The 16,439-nt window shown below is 39.3% G+C and overlaps 1 protein-coding gene across 2 annotated transcripts; it reads right to left on the bottom strand.

Moving 5' to 3' along the window:
- Positions 1-736: 736 nt before the first annotated feature.
- ddr2b (discoidin domain receptor tyrosine kinase 2b) lies at positions 737-16,301 on the bottom strand. 2 transcript variants are annotated; one of them, XM_052134306.1, is made up of 17 exons: positions 16,206-16,301; positions 15,200-15,290; positions 8,084-8,186; positions 7,763-8,000; positions 7,391-7,538; positions 7,201-7,303; positions 6,942-7,125; positions 6,561-6,801; positions 6,401-6,454; positions 5,927-6,063; positions 5,525-5,726; positions 3,742-3,968; positions 3,174-3,295; positions 2,842-3,039; positions 1,822-2,056; positions 1,579-1,728; positions 737-1,244 (listed from the first exon to the last, which is right to left on the bottom strand). In XM_052134306.1, exons 2-17 carry the CDS (start codon positions 15,267-15,269, stop codon positions 1,113-1,115), a joined length of 2,544 nt encoding a protein of 847 aa, XP_051990266.1. In that variant the 5' UTR covers positions 15,270-15,290; positions 16,206-16,301; the 3' UTR covers positions 737-1,112. The 2 variants fall into 2 exon arrangements, with proteins under 2 accessions (XP_051990266.1, XP_051990267.1); XM_052134307.1 differs by lacking the exons at positions 15,200-15,290; positions 16,206-16,301 and adding an exon at positions 12,757-12,808.
- Positions 16,302-16,439: the final 138 nt, after the last annotated feature.

Here is a 16,439-nt window from a genome sequence, read left to right as displayed (position 1 = left end):
GTGTACAGGGTCGTGGGGGGCTGGAGCCTATCCCAGCTAACATTGGGCGAAAGGCGGGGGACACCCTGGACAGGTCGCCAGTCCATCGCAGGACCACACATAGACAGACATACACTCACACTCACCTCCACATCCACTGGCCCACAGTAGTGTGTAACATAAATTGTCTTCATTCTTTGTACCAAGCCTATTAAAATTGTGATCAGTGGTATTTATATCAATACCACAAATTGTACTGCAGACTTAAATGTCACTAAATTGTAGGAATGACCTTGCTTCTTGACATGTTTCTCATGTAGGAGTCGAAGCTCAATATGCAAAGCTGTACAGACAAACAAATAAATAAAAGGCTGCATTGTGACGTTTAATTGGCTCTGTATTATCTTGCCCCTTTATGTCGCTAAAGGGATATTCTGCGTTTTGAAGAGATAATTCCTTGACAGTATGTCTGTTGTTTGCTGTTAGGCTACATTTTTGCTATTTTTAAAGAAAGTGAAAGAATGTTACATTTTGGGAAAAATGCCTAAAATGAACCAATCTGGCATCAAGTTGCATGCAACAATTGTTGTTGATATTCACAGAAATTCTAAAATTTTACCAAGACAATAAATAATTAATAAAAGCTCAGTTATGCCAATACAATTAAATTTTTCTATTTCCAAATAAAGAAGCATGCCTCATCAAATGTATAAATTTATTTATTAAACAATGACAATAAAAGAAAATAAATGCTGTCTTAACAAAATGAGTGTGTGATGACTGTACAATTTAAGAAAAAATAAAAAAGCATCATGTCTCCAGAGATCAGTAGATCAAACAAAAACATAATATATGTATATATTTACTGAAATAATTACAAAATATTCTGGTCATTTATAATTTCCCAGAACACTATTGAATATAGATGACATGAGCGAGATATATTTGCAGAAAAGTCAAATTCGTGATTTCACATTAATGTAGCCTATACTGAAATATTGGGATGTTGTTATTATATTTAGACAGGTGCCAGTGCATCTCTGAGCAGGGCTGATTCATAAGAGTTGAACTACTGGAAGGGCTGAATGTGTGGAGGAAACAATGTCGCTTTTCTGTGAAAACCAGCATTTGACTTAAACTTGGTATTCCATCAGTGTGCTGTGGATCTCCTGGAAGGTGGGTCTTTCTTTGGCGTTTCTCTTCCAGCAGTTAAGCATGAGGCTGTAGACTGAATCAGGACAGCAGGCAGGCTTCAGCAGATATACCTGAACAAATCCAAAACAGCTCATCACTGACACCCTCTGTTTTTGCAGGTCAGTGCATGCATCACATTTAGTAGGTGTGTGCAGAATGGAATACTAGTGTAGTGCTTAGTGCATATTGCCTAGTACTATTTTTAAAAGTATACAACAATAAACAGCTGATACAAATGCTTCATCATTGTCTCATGACCTCCAGTTATCATCGCAGAAATAAAAACAGTTATTTAGCATTTTTTAAATGCAGTTTTGCGTAAAAATGCCTTGAAAATTATTGATATAGAGATCAGAAGATTTAGGTGGACAGTAATGGGAGATGTTGCTTGCATGCAAGTCTCACCTGCTTGCTTTGGTCTCTAAAGAACTCGCCCGTGTTTTCGATCACCTGTTCATCTGTGAACTGAGTGTATGGCTGCTCTTTGCACAGAGTTACAATCTCCCATAAAGTTACACCGAATGCCCAGACATCACTGGCCATGGTGAACTTACCCTGTAGAAAACCCAGAGGTCAAACAGAAAGAGTTACATATGAGTTTTCCAAATATTGTTGGCTTGAAGCACCGCAGCTTTGCTTTAGGCTTACCAGTAGGATACTCTCCCAGGACATCCAGCGGATGGGCAAAACAGCTCTTCCTTGGATGCGGTAGTAATCTCCACGATATAGATTTCTGCTCATGCCAAAGTCCGCAATCTTGATGGTATTATTTGCACCTACTAAACAGTTGCGAGTGGCAAGATCACGGTGAACAAAATTCAAGGATGACAGATACTTCATTCCAGAGGCAATCTGAGAGGCCATGTTGATCAGGATACAGTAGCTACAGAGAAAAAGAAGATTTTTACCATATTTAATACTGCCTTTAAAATATTGTATAATGTTCAAGCCAATCTGATCTTGTGCTGGAACAAGATTAATGTACATTGTTTGAAGAATGTGCCCATGCAAAACCACCAAAATGCGTAGGTGTTCTGAGGTTTTTTAGGATATTGCTATGCAGTTGCTAGCATGTTCTGGGTGGTTGCTAGGTGGTTACTCAATGGCCTAAATTTAAAGAGCCTACCCCCAAGTCTCTTTGATATTTTGGTTCCGGATACATAGTTCAATGCAAGTATATGGGATATTTTCACCTGTTTTATTTTCCACCAGCAGGAAATCGTAAGTTATTTATATATAAATATATAGTTCATTCAGTATATTTAAGCATATATGTACATATTCAAATTGGTCCACCAGCTTCACCAGAAATACCATGCTTGTTGACTAGCTTTTGCTGGTTAACAGTATGGCTATGCTGATCCACTAGCTAGACCAGCACTAGGCCATCATAAACTAACTTACATTTACATTTATACATTTTGCAGACACTTTTATCCAAAGCGACTTACAGTGCAATTATTACAGGGACAATCCCCCCGGAGCAACCTAGAGTTAAGTGCCTTGCTCAAGGACACAATGGTGGTGGCCATGGGGTTAGAACCTGTGACCTTCTGATTAAGAGCCCTGTGCTTTAGCCACTACGCCGCCACCACCACACGGAACATCATGTAATTTCACGCTGGCCTAAGGTGGTCTGTTTAGCAGGGTAGTCATCTGTTGATATACCTGATGGTAGCTGTGCCAGCAGCCAGAACTCCCTCGTCTTGCAGCTCATGGCGGGACAGGAACTGGTTAAGATCTCCGTTCTCCATGTACTCTGTTATCATGCACAGTGGGTCACTCTCAACGCACACCGCCAGCAGACGGATGATGTTTGGGTCTCTCAGTCGGGACATGATCCTGATCTCTTTCAAGAAGTCATTTCTGAAAATGTAGATTTCCTTGAAGAAATGTTAAAATGTCCTAAAATGGATGGACAGTGCCTGTAAAGCAAAAATGCAGTGCTTTTCACAACAACAGGTATGTAAACTTGATTGTGGGACACAAATGTGTGTTACCTTGCATTTTTGTTTGCGTCCTCTCTTAGGGTCTTGACTGCTACGAGCATTGGTTCATCGTTGATGTCACTACAATCGTCCTTCATAAATTCCTGCATAGCCTCAGCCTCACACAGATGAACCTAAGGCAGGTATGAACCAATAGTGCAGTTAAAAAAACTAATTCAAATTCTATTTGTGAAAGTTTACCAGGTTAATGGAATTAAAATTGTATTGTTTGTGGCACTTAGTCACAAGTAACTAAATATATGTCAGTAAAATAATCATTAATTTTGCATAGAATTCTATTACTGATTACAGAGTCTATCTACAAGTACAGAAATATTCACAGAGACTTCTGAATCATTAGAAATTTTTTTTTTGTGTAGTACATTATTGCTGTAAAACCTATTTTAGATAAACCCACCTGAAAACAGTACATAAAATAACGAACTGTGGTTCGTGGCTTTACATTTTGATTAGATGGTTTCTTCCTGTTTAAGTGGGCAGTTCTTGGCCAAAAAAAGTTGTGATCCATATTTTATTCCATTATTCAAATATCTGTAATCAAAACAAACTGATCCCTGACCTCTCCAAACTGCCCTTCTCCAAGTTTCTCTTTGAAAGTCAGTCTTTCTCTTGGAAACTCTTCCAGAGCGCCATCCCTTCCAGGAGACAATGGCATGTTGACCACTGTGACACAGTAACTGTGGGCACCACCGGCTACATCCTGGCTCACTATGTCTGCCTCTGCGTAGTGTGGGACTTCATCTGTAGAATGGGCTGTAGAGGGTTCTGAAGGGTCATCAATCATTGCTGTAACAAAACCATTGTATAGATAGATGTTAACCCTGGTTGATTGTGACCAGGATTTGAAATTTGACTCACCGGCCACTGTTGCTAGTAGTTTTGCTTGGTCACTAGCCACTCAACATTTTCTCTAGCCAAAATCCCCCACCTCACAATAAGTGATAAATGTAACTGGAGACTGTAACTGCATGCATTTGCTTGGACATTTAATTTGAACAATAATTACATTAGTTTAGCAGGACACAAGCCTAATGATTTAAGTCACCTTTAGAATATCTGAAGGCAAACATGACAATTTAGAAAAGGAGTATGATAGAACAGGAGGAAAATATGTCAATAATTTGTCCATAATTATAGAAGTTTTAACTCATTCATTCTAAATTGTTCTTGCCTTTATGAAAGTTTACCATTGGTCTACCATTGTTTAACAGTGGCATTTATAATAATAAGGTGATAAGTACAGGTAAGACCATGGGAGGCTCCACATTACTGTACACATAACTTAAGTTAATGTTGTTAATCATTTCTAAAAAAAGAATCTAAATTTATTTGATATGAAAAAACAAATAGCATAAACACATTTAGAAACCTTTACAACTTTCAAAGTTCACAAGTCTAATAGATTGACCCTAATATATTTAATATTAATCTATACAAGTTAACAGTTAGTGTTACTGCAGTAAAAAAAAAAACTAAAAACACATTTTAGTTAGGATGATTATGTGTATTTTAAAAACAGATGATGTATTTTTGTCTCATCTTTACCTCATCAGTACTGTTTATAAGGTAGTGGCTAACTAGCTGTTTGATAGGTTTGACTTCATTCATATAGACCTTTATATTATATAATTCTCTGTAGAATTCAAATGTATCACACAAGTATTGTGGTCTCTACCGGCCACTGCAATATCGAGTGAAGCCCAACTGAATCATGCAAGTTTCGCTCTGCGCTATCTCAGCTGCCAATCTTATTTCTTGATCACGCTGATGTGTGCTGCGGCAGTATGCACAAAAGCACGCTTCAGATGTGAATATTATCAGAGGCATAATTAGTGCTTATAAAAAGCTAAATGTGAGAAAAACACAAATACATTTGCTACGTCAGCGGCTCCAAGGTGCCCGACTTTCACAGAATTTTCAGTGCAAAAAAATCCCTGAAAACGTCACCTGCCAAAGAGGATGGAGTTTCTCCGCCACTGTCAATTTTTACCGGCATTTGGCGGTTTGGAGTGTTAATTTCAAACCATGATTATGACGACAATCGCCTTAATAGCAGTCCATGTGAGTTGCAAAGTATATTCCAAGTCATCTGATGGCATATGATAGCATTGTTTAATGATTAGATTGAATATTTCCTTGAAGTTTCTTCAAAAATTCTCTTTTTGCTTTCCTTTTGTGTTCCATGAACAAAATAACAGCATATGACTTTGGAGCAATAATTACAGAATTGTAATCTTTTTGGATTAACTATTTATTTAACATAAACATAATGAGCACCCCCCAAGAATGACAAGAAATAGCAATCTTTTGAAAAATTTCAAGTAACATTAGCCAGTCCTCACCAAGGTTTTCTGTAGCCTGAAATTCTGGTAGTTTCCGTAAAAGCTGGGATGGCTCCAGATAGTCAGACCCCATGGGGAAAATCCGCTCGTACGTGGAGTTTGATTCAATGTCGCTGGACAGAGAAGAGTGACTTTGGCTGAAAGCCTCTCTCTGAACTGACAAACTCGTGGTCAGTTCATCGTCCAATATCCGCCTGGAGGCCTACAACAAAGTAGAGGTGTTTTCATGCATGTTACACTAATAACCTCTGGATTACAGAAGTGAATGTTCACTATAATGTCACATTGTACAGCTTCCTATAACTCGTGTTTTATAAAATTCTAATTATTATGCTCTTTTAAGGACACCAGGCTTCAAACTCAAAATGGGGGAGAAGTTGTACCTGATGACGATGAGCTTACCTTCTCAAGCATCTTTTGCCAGACTTGTCGCCATAGTATGATTATTATGATGGCCAACAGAATAACAATAATAGCCACCAAACAGCCTACCAGGATCCTTGTGTTGCTGTCATCGATTTTATGGGTGGGGTCATCCCCTGCAGAGTGTTCAGAGGGGAATAGATATAAAATGTTCATACTTATGGCCAAAATTGCATTTCGTACATTCGTTCAATATTTTGGTCTTTTAAACATTAGCAAAATTATCCAAATATGATTGGGGGTCAAATGTATTATTATCTATTTGACTGACAGTTATGTGCACATTGAAATTCAGCTAATCATAATCAACATCAGAGGGCAGCGTTGCCTGGATTCACAAACTGAACAGATGCAACAACAAATGGCACCTTCTAAGATCAGAGAGTTCTTAACATAGAAAAACATTATAGTATCTAAACAAGTAATTAAGTGCGACTTTTAACTGGAAAATACCTGGAGTTTGGTTTCGTTTACGAGGAACAAGAGAGTTGTTGTACTCTGCTTTGTCTGAAAGAAACAAAGAGGTGAATTTGGGTATATTCTACTGCAGTATTTAGTTAGGCAGAGTAGAATTGAAAAATGCATCATGCAGTGTGATCAAACCCTCTTTTACCTGACTGGAAAGAAATTTCACTGAACATCATCCAGACATCATTGAATGCAAAACGGCACCTAATTGCGCTGGCCATGTGGTTGCCAAGGGAAACAGTGACAAACCGAGCACTTGGACTGATGTTGTCTGCTTTTGGTTTGAATGACACAGAATTGGGCTCCCAGTCTGACTCTGAACGAAAGTAGCAAATGGCCTGGCGGAATATTCTTACGCCCAATGTGTACATGTTGTTGCAGTGGACCTAAAGACAAACAAGGTCATCCATTCTATACAAAACACAAGCATATCAAAATATAAGGGTAATGACAATAATAAGAATAGAAGTGAAATTAAATGCATGAAAAACATTGTGGCAGCTCTATGTTGGTAGATCAGATGTACCTTCATTGAAGTGAAGTTTCTGACACGGTCAAACTCAAATGTCATCTCCACTGAGCCACCAGGAAAGCTAGCATTGGTCCAGCCCACATAGTCATAGCCAGGCCAGACATTATACACTTGACTTTTAGTGAAGTCATCCAGACCCCAACTTCCATCAGTGAGCTGCCCGAGGCCTTCTGTCATGCTGGGTAGAGTGTTTTCAGTTGTGTAAATTACCTGATGCTAATTTCATTAGCACTAAAACAGACCAATCCTGTACCTGTAACTAACGGCTCCATCATACACAGTGTCATTTAAGTAGAATTTTTGGGCTCTCAATGTCATCTGTTGGCCAGCAGGGGCACTGTAGGACACAAGACCATCTGCAAAAAAGATGGTAAGAGTGGTACTGTAATAATCGAAGCTGAGTCATGACCAGAAAGGAGACCCTTAGAAAGAACTTAGCCTACCTAGCCATTCACAGCCGTAGAGCTCCACCCTCATGCACACAATCATAGAGGGGTCCGTCACAGGCATGAACCGCACAAAACGAGCAATAATGGGAGGCTCCAGGTCCTTCAGCACGACGTCATATGCATTCTTGTTCCCATCAATGATCTAAGCATAATCAGTACAATGATATCACACTTCTCAACAGTTTACTCCATACTGATTGTTGGTCACCAACATATGGTTATGCTGGTCTACCAGCTAGACCATAATCAAACCAGCATGAACCACCCAGACCATCATGAAAATCATCCATTAAGGCTTAACTTCAACCAGTCACAAGAAAAAACTGAACCATAGCATAATTTATAACAATTAACACTGCCACTCACCTGTCGACCCTGTCGGTCACGCCAGGAGACCCAGCGGCTGCCATCGCGGCTGTACTTAATCTTGTAGCGCTGGGCAAACTCATTGCCCACTCCATCTGCATGCCGTCCCTGTGTGCCAACAAGAGTGAGAAAATGGAGAGTGCGAAGGTCAATCTGGAGGAATTGCTTTAGACTGTCCGGTTCAGCCATGTGGTCTGGACACCACGCCCCATCTCCATCTCCATCGTCAAAATCCAATCTGGAAAAGAAAGGAACATTCTAGAGAAGATAAATTCTATTATTAGTGTTTCTGCATTACTGTGATAAATGTGTTGGATATACCTGCCATATCTAGCTGCAGTAGATTCTGACCATTGACTGGAAGCAGAGATGTCTTCATCCAGAATTTGGCCTCCAGTCATCCCCAGTGGGTATCTACACACACCTATCATATGATGATATCATGTGATATCACATGGTTTTATAATTCTTCCAAGCTACAAGCTACACATAACTTCAAGTAGTTAAACTACAGTCAAGCCACTATTAAAAAAAAAAGTACTTAGCTAGATTTCAAGCTACTAGCAAAATGTAACTTACTACTTTTCAGCCAGGATCACTTCTGTTAATGAATACTTGAATGAGTACTTTTATTCACTTAGACAATTAAAGAAATCTGTTGGTGTTGGCAGTATGATTCTGTTCTGGGCAAACTCTCCACCCATCCATGCATCCACGGACAGAGCATGGAGTGCACCTGAACTGATTCTATGCTTGACTGAGGCTATTTAAAGAAGAAAATATTTTTAGATATATAACAATAAAATTATATTATTTAGTTGCAGAATTCAATATCACCTGATAGTTATTAGACTATATTTAGCCTGAGACAGAGCACTTGTATATGAATGGGAGAAATTGGAACACCCTATATGCCTGATGTAGAAACGGAAGTCCTGCCTTATAGGTAAAAGACAAATTCACCTTTTAGGCACAGACATCACCTGTCAATCAACTCTAGAACACATGCAAATAAGCTAGACCAGCCAGCAAAATAGTGTTTTTAATGTGATCTTAGGCAAAGAAGCACAATTCACAATACAATTTTTGTCTGCTTTTTTTTACTGTAAACTTAAACAATCATTCCCCACTCAAGTAGACAGGATTCCCAAGATGGCCACCAAGTGGACTGACTTTCCTTTTTCTTTCAATTTGGAATGCCCAATGTCCAATATGCAGTTTTCTTTTAATTCCTCATGGTGGCATAGTGGCTTGCCTCAATCAGGGTGGCGGAGGACAAATCTCATCTGCCTCCACATCTGAGACCGTCAATGCCACTGAGATATAGCACGTGTGGAGGCTCCACGCACAACTCACCCCATCAAGGACAAACCACATTCAACCAGGAGGATTTTACCCCATGTGACTCTAACCTCCCTAGCAACCAGGCCAATTTGGTTGCTTAGAAGACCTGGCTGGAGTCTCTCAGCATACACAGGATTCGAACTCACGACTCCAGGGGTAGTAGCCAGTGTCTTTACCACTGAGCTACCCAGGCCCCAGACTGATTTCCCTTAAAAAGGACTTTGTAGTTTCATATTTAATTAGGGTGCCATTCCCTTATGAAATGTAACCATGGTTTTAGTACACATGTAGCCTCGGTTCCCTTAGATGAAGGGAACGGGACATCATATGTATCATATGAGTTTAGGTGTGCAATTGCCCTATATAACTGGGTGCTCAATCACCATTTCTTCAGAATTGTCTGGCTGAAATTCAAGAAAGCATAGCTCGTACCTTGAAACTCTGAAGTAGTAGTGTGGCCAAGTTTAGCAATTTCTCGTTCCCTTCATCTCAGGTAACTGAGGTTACATGTGTAATTGGAGATGTACCCTTTCAATTCAGTTCACTCGACATTGCAGTGAAACGCTTTGTGGAATGGAATCCCATCATGCCGCACTACATGACATCATACCCGAGAGATACACCAGGGAATATAAACACTTGTAAAATAATATGTATATGAGGTCATGGGCCCGCCAGGAGGTGACTTATTTCAATCATATTTCAAGTGTATAGAATAATGAATGACCCCATATGGTGACAACCAGATGGGATGTTAATCTTATGCTGGGGATATATATATGAGTCATATAATATACACAGTATACATAGTATTGATACATCATATGCCCTGGTATAAACACCTGAAAAAGAATAGGAAGTCACAGGCCTACAGGACGGTGATTATTAAAGACATATCTTCAAGTGTATGAATAACCCCACATGATAAACTCAGTCTGGAAATGTATATGAACCATATAAATATACACAATCTTAATTTAACCCCTTCACAACCAAAGGTACGGAAAGGAAATATATTCCATATTGGAAGTGCTTGTGACTTCTAAGGAGGGTAATTTCAACAATAGACTAAATACGGGTGGCTGTACCAAAATATACATATATATGGTAGCCTGCCCATAATAAAAGAGCCTGCTGAGTGTTGGAATAATTAACACTCTAGACAGTGAGGACTTTGTAAGAGATGGACGCCACATAGTGTTTGTGATGACCAACCTGCTGCAAAGCATAGGTCCTGCAAGGACACACCATTTGTCCATGCCCATGAAGAGGCCATGCCTTTAGTTGCACCAATAGGGCATCTCACACACTGCGATACAGTGAGAGAACATTTGCTTGGAGACGAACATGCCTTTTGCACGTCCTTCATAACAAACAAAGAGCTTGTCCGACGGCCTAACAGGCAGGTCCGCTCCACGTACATGTATAATGTTTGCATTGGGTGTAACAATCAAATGCATCAACTGCTCCTCATCCGAATGAAATGGTGGGGGACAGAAGGCTTGTAGATGGACCACCTGAGCCCAGAAGGGCGTGGATAGAACCTTAGGCACATGGCTTTTCTGGGATGACGGTGGCTTTTGAAAGACCCAGCCCAAATACCAGGCATGTGCTGTTGACCGACAGCTACTGCATATCATCCACTTGTTTAACTGAGGCCAGAGCCAATAGGAAAATGGTCTTAGAGAAAGCACACTTAACTCAACCAATTCTAATGGTTCGAACACCTGACACAGCATGATGCTGTTAAAAGTTTGGAGCTGTCCAAGGTGCTAGAGCAGCCAGTCAGCGGTGAGTTATGTCAATGTGCATGCGCCCCTGGTACCAGGTGTGCTGCCAGCATTTACGAGGTCTCATGTAAAAGGCCCAACAGTACGATGGGGGATGTTTTTGCCCAGTTTGACAAAGCCATTTGTACAGCCTGGGCTAATACTAGACAATCATAGAAATAATTCAAAATGTGCACAGCGCTCAACTTTAATGAACGATTGCTGATTGTTTCCTCAAATGCGATTCTCAAAAAGAGTCTGAGACAAGGTCTTACATAAAAGTATGTGTGCGTCCTTTAGATCTATTAGATATGTTTCTGAGATATTGTTTTGAATGGCCGCTTTCGGATCTAAAATTGGACGAAGCTCACCGTCTCACTCCAGAACGAAAGACATTGGCCTTAGAACCTTTGTGTGTGCTGCAGTTTGGAACAATCTCTATCACGTACTCTGTGAGGAGATTGTGAGTTTCTGCGTGCAACATAGGCACATCCCGAGCCGGAACCATAGATGACCAAACGGTGTAAGCAAGATAACAGATGCGTCGGCTCGCTCGCTAGAGGACATAGATCGATACGCTCGCCGCCAGGAAAGAAGCATGTAGGGCTTTTAGTATATGCGCCTCAGGCAGTGACACGAATGCTTTTCTTTTATGAGACCATCCTCTATTTAAACACAACACACATAAGTAACATTCTGTGTAATATCTCAGTCATGACGAACTCCGGTGGGTAGGGGTAGAGAAATGATCGGAGAGTATGTCTCATGAAGGGGTCACAAGTTCTTTTCTCTTTTTTGTAAGAATCTTTGTGTATCCAACTAATGCACCCAACTAATGCTTTGTCTATTGTGTGAGAAAATCATCACACAGAAACAACATACATGCAATCTCCCAGTGAACTCCGGTGAGAAGGGGAAGTGAAGAGCATGTAAATGCATGTGTTGAGCATGTGCAGTGTGAGCAGATGCAACCAGTGCTTTGTTTATTGTGTGAGAAAGTCATCACACAGAAACAACACAGATGCAATCTCCCAGCAAACTCTGTTGAGGAGAGGAAGTGAACAGCATGTAAATGCATGCGTGTCGAGCATGTGCAGCATGAGCAGACACAACCAGTGCTTTGTCTATTGTGTGAGAAAATCATCACACAGAAACAACACATGTAATCTCCCATCAAATTCCGGCGAGGAGGGGAAGTGAACAGCGTGTAATTGTGTGTGTGTCGAGCCCGTGCAGTGTGCGTGGACGCAAACAGCACTTTCTCTATTGTGTGATAACATTGTTTATGTGAACACAACACAAAGGAACACACTTGTCTACCATCCCGGCATACCCGGCGAGGATGAGCAGTGTATGAATGTGGCGTCTCAAAGCGAGCTCATTTCTGTTTGTTGTGAGAAAATTCTCTATTTGAACACAACACAAACTATTAGATTGCTCTGCTATCTTTGGCGTAGCCGGAGCAGCAGGGGCAGGGTTCTCCACTGGGCACTGATCTGAAATAGAGCGGTGAGTCATCATACTGTCACTGATTACTTTTTGTGAACCGCAGCGGCATCTTGAGGCAAACACAAAATTCCGTGTCAAATCCATGACTCTGTCATGGCACGTAGCAACTTGAGTCGACGGCTGATTTTGAACCGCGGTCCTCATACTCTAAGCCAACACTTAATGAAGCAAGTTAACATGCAAGCCGGATCTCCTGGAAGAATGGTTCTGCCCTTTGAAATGCAGTCTTTTGACGGCGGCCGGACTGAAGGACCACTCATCCAGGCGAGATATTTTGGCTCGACTGCAGGGGACCACTGTAAACTGAGCTCCTCAACCACCCGTGAGGGGACATTAATCAGTTCTTATCATTGGCATGTGCACAATACTCACCCCAACTGGGGGGAGGTGCTGCAACATCCTCCATGGACCATTCTACCATATCCGAAGCTGCAAGTTACACAGCATCATTATCACCATCAGACCCGGCAAATACAACACCACTGTGCTCTCCATAGAGGGCCAGATGTCGTTATGTGTTTATAAAACATAAATATATATATATATATATATATATATATATATATATATATATATATATATATATATATATATATATATATATATATAAATAAACACATGGCACATTTCAAGCAAATTAATATTAATATGGGTAATCAATAAATATAAAACCTGCATCTCACACTATGAAAAGTGGACTTTGTAATAAGACAAATACAAAAACAAGGCATAAAAACATACACAAATTAAAAAGTATTCATACATTAACAAAAGTATTCATACATTTTATGCAATTTCCAGTTAAATATAATGATCAAACCACCCATAAATGAACCTGGGAGATGAGTGATTTACTTATTTCACTACCAGCATTTTTAACTGTAATCATATATAAAGAAATGCTTTAGCTTGCCTTTCATTAAACAGAATCATTATCAAACTAAACAGAAGTCAAACAATGAACTTATCCCCATTTTCTATGTAGAATATAAGTAGTAATATCAAAGTTTCATTTATGTCGGAGGTGGGACTCGAACCAATGTCCTTCTTGTCTCTGTTGTAACATGTAATTTCAATACAAAGCTGTTTTTTTCAGTGATATATGACTGATATATATGAAAATTAATAAGTGATATATGAAAAATGAATAAAAGTTGCAGGGGGGGCTTTTGATCTTTTTGAGCTTGCGCCGACAAGAGATCCTGCTCTGGTTCTTCCATCTCTACCTCATGGCCCATTGTGCTTCCTTATGTGGTCCCTCGAGACTTAACTCTGAGTAAGCGGTTAGGAGGGCGTGGGAGGCAGAATCGTCACAATCGCCGATCAGGGGTGGACTGTTCATCGGGAGAACTAGTCAGTGCGCGTTGGCCGCAAACATTTCTTAAATGAGTGGTTCTTGGTAAGCTGCAATGCAGAGCCGTAACCACCATATCCAATATTCATAATAGTCTACTGATATGGTGTTTTTCCATGGTTAATTATTAAATTATTACATTTGATACCCCCCAGTTCTGAATATGTGGTTAAATTGTTGCTGCAATGTGAACCAGACTTTATGCAGACAGCCAAGACTACTTCAACCACAGTAATCCAATTGCAGAGGCATTCTCCCCATGAAGAAACTTTGGCCTTCTTGAAGGTTAAAGGAAAATAGAGCTGGACAATGATCTCTGCTCTAATTTTCCTGGGTCAACCTGAATTGGGATTGAACCTACAACCTTTGTTTGTATCCTAAAGCTTTAACCATTAGGTTACCACCACACCAGATACACCTCATGTTGCAGGAATAAGGAGCGTTAGCTCTTCTCTAGGGAGGTTGTGCATATAGGTGAACACACAACCTCTGTAGCGTGAATCCACACCCCATAAGCAAATACCCAAAATACCACTCAACCCCATTCATGAGGCCTCAGCAGAAAACAGAGAGACTTTTATGTTCATGCCAGGACAAGCTCTGTATGAAATTAAGGGCTTTCTCAGCTTTGTATGACCTTTCTTTTAAAAAAGTCTTTAAAATAAGTAGCAATAGAAAATTGTAAATCGCAATAGAAATTTGGATGCTTTTATCGAGTGCGACAGTTACTGCAATGGAAGTGAAACTTCATCACAGAACAAAATTACTGTGAGGACAAGAGATCTCATATTTTGTCACGCTTTTTAAAGTCTCTCTCAAATTTTGCCTGTTTATTTCTCTATAGAGTATATCCACTGTAAAAGATGACAGCATCCCTGGTCATACGCCATGCAGCAATTTATTTGAGCAGTGTATAGATAAATAGGCTCTACTGTACAGTGAATAGAACTGCAAAACTCAGTCACCTTGTGAATAAACACTTCACTTCCCTTTTAATTTGATTTGTTAGCCTTGGCAGATGTAACACACACCAGACCCCCAGCATAGCTTCCTCCCTGTCCCTACCTAACGTCAATGACCTGCCTGTTCTTGGCTGTCTACTCACAGAAGAAGATTTTTTACCAGTGTATGAAATTCAACAGTATCTAATGACTAGATACAAATTTTATAATATCTTCTTATTTCAGTCTTTTCTATTCGATTATTTATTTATATTTTACAAGTACACATTTTAAAAGTATTTCACATCAACATTAAGCTGACTAGCCTGATGCAAATACTAAAAAAAAAAAAAAAAAAACAATTGTGGGAAAATCTGATTTTTTCAATATTAATAATGAATTTACAGCCCATATGCCACCAATAAACTGTGCACAATGTATGACCCATGAAATTGTTCCTGCTTTTATTTAAAAGTTTAATTATTAATGCTGCATTTCTAATGCTATATTTGTCACTCACCAGGGATGACTTGTGAATTCACTGCTCCAACAAGAAGAAGGAAAATAAGATATTGTCTAAGCTGGAACATCTTACTGAATGACTTTTATTCCTGAAAAACATTAGTCAGCAATTTGGTCACATATTTTCTTAAAAAAAAAAATACAAAAAAAATTCAATAATTTCGATGTAGACATAAAATGCATTTTCCATATACACAAAATCAAGCAAAAAATAAATAAAAATAAATATATTTTCATCTGTCCTAATTCCACTTTATATGAGCAGTAAGAGATAAATATATTGCAGAATTGAAAGAATAGGAATTAATATGAGATTACATTACATGAAAATTGCTTTAAATGATCACATTATTTCAATTCTGAAGAAAGACCAGGCCGTCAAATAATCTTTCCGAAAGGTTGTCAAGTTTATTCCACGAAACCACAAGGTGAGAAACAAACGGACTCTTGTAGGTGCATTTGCCCTCAGGTCAGAAAGTTCTCTCTGTACACACAGTCCACTATGTAACTGCTGTTTATTTATGTTGCAAGTAGGGCTCTAGTCAGACGCATGTGGTGGGATAGCAGTACTGTTTATGTACAGTAAAAATTTGAATCTACTTTTTATCTATCACAACAGTCTCCTAAAATCATTAACAGCACAGTGTGCTTGATAAATTCATCTCTGATATAAGCAGCAACATAAATGTGATTATTTAGTTTTTGAATTTGAAAGTACAGTATGATATAAAAATGTTCAGTTGATTTAAATGTTCCTACATTTAAATACAAATATTTATAACAAAACATAATATATTTATTATACTTGGGGTGAAACTGTTGATTTAAAATGCACAATGATAGTACTTTTTGCGATGACTGATTTTTTTTTAAACTTATTTCACAACGTCTTATCAACACAGTCATTAGCAAAGACTAGAAATGACTGATATGAAATACACTTTCAATCTGTGCCAAATGAAGGGGTCCAATCAAACACGCTACAAAACAGAAGTGACACTTACCATTCTCGCCAATAATAATAAAAAAAATACAAATAAATAACTGACTCTAAACATTAGCCTGAAAGCAGAACACAATCCACCTCGTCTGCATGCTCCATCCTGAGGGAAAATGAAAGGCTGGGGCAAGTGACCCTCTTACAGGAGCAGAAATGCACACACACACACACACACACACACACACACACACACACACACACACACACACACACACACACACACACACACAAAAGGATA

This window comes from Xyrauchen texanus, chromosome 9 (genome assembly GCF_025860055.1).
Source record: "Xyrauchen texanus isolate HMW12.3.18 chromosome 9, RBS_HiC_50CHRs, whole genome shotgun sequence".
Taxonomy (NCBI): domain Eukaryota; kingdom Metazoa; phylum Chordata; class Actinopteri; order Cypriniformes; family Catostomidae; genus Xyrauchen; species Xyrauchen texanus.
The sequence above is the reverse complement of the archived record's forward strand: the minus strand, read 5'-3'. Positions and strand labels throughout refer to the sequence as shown.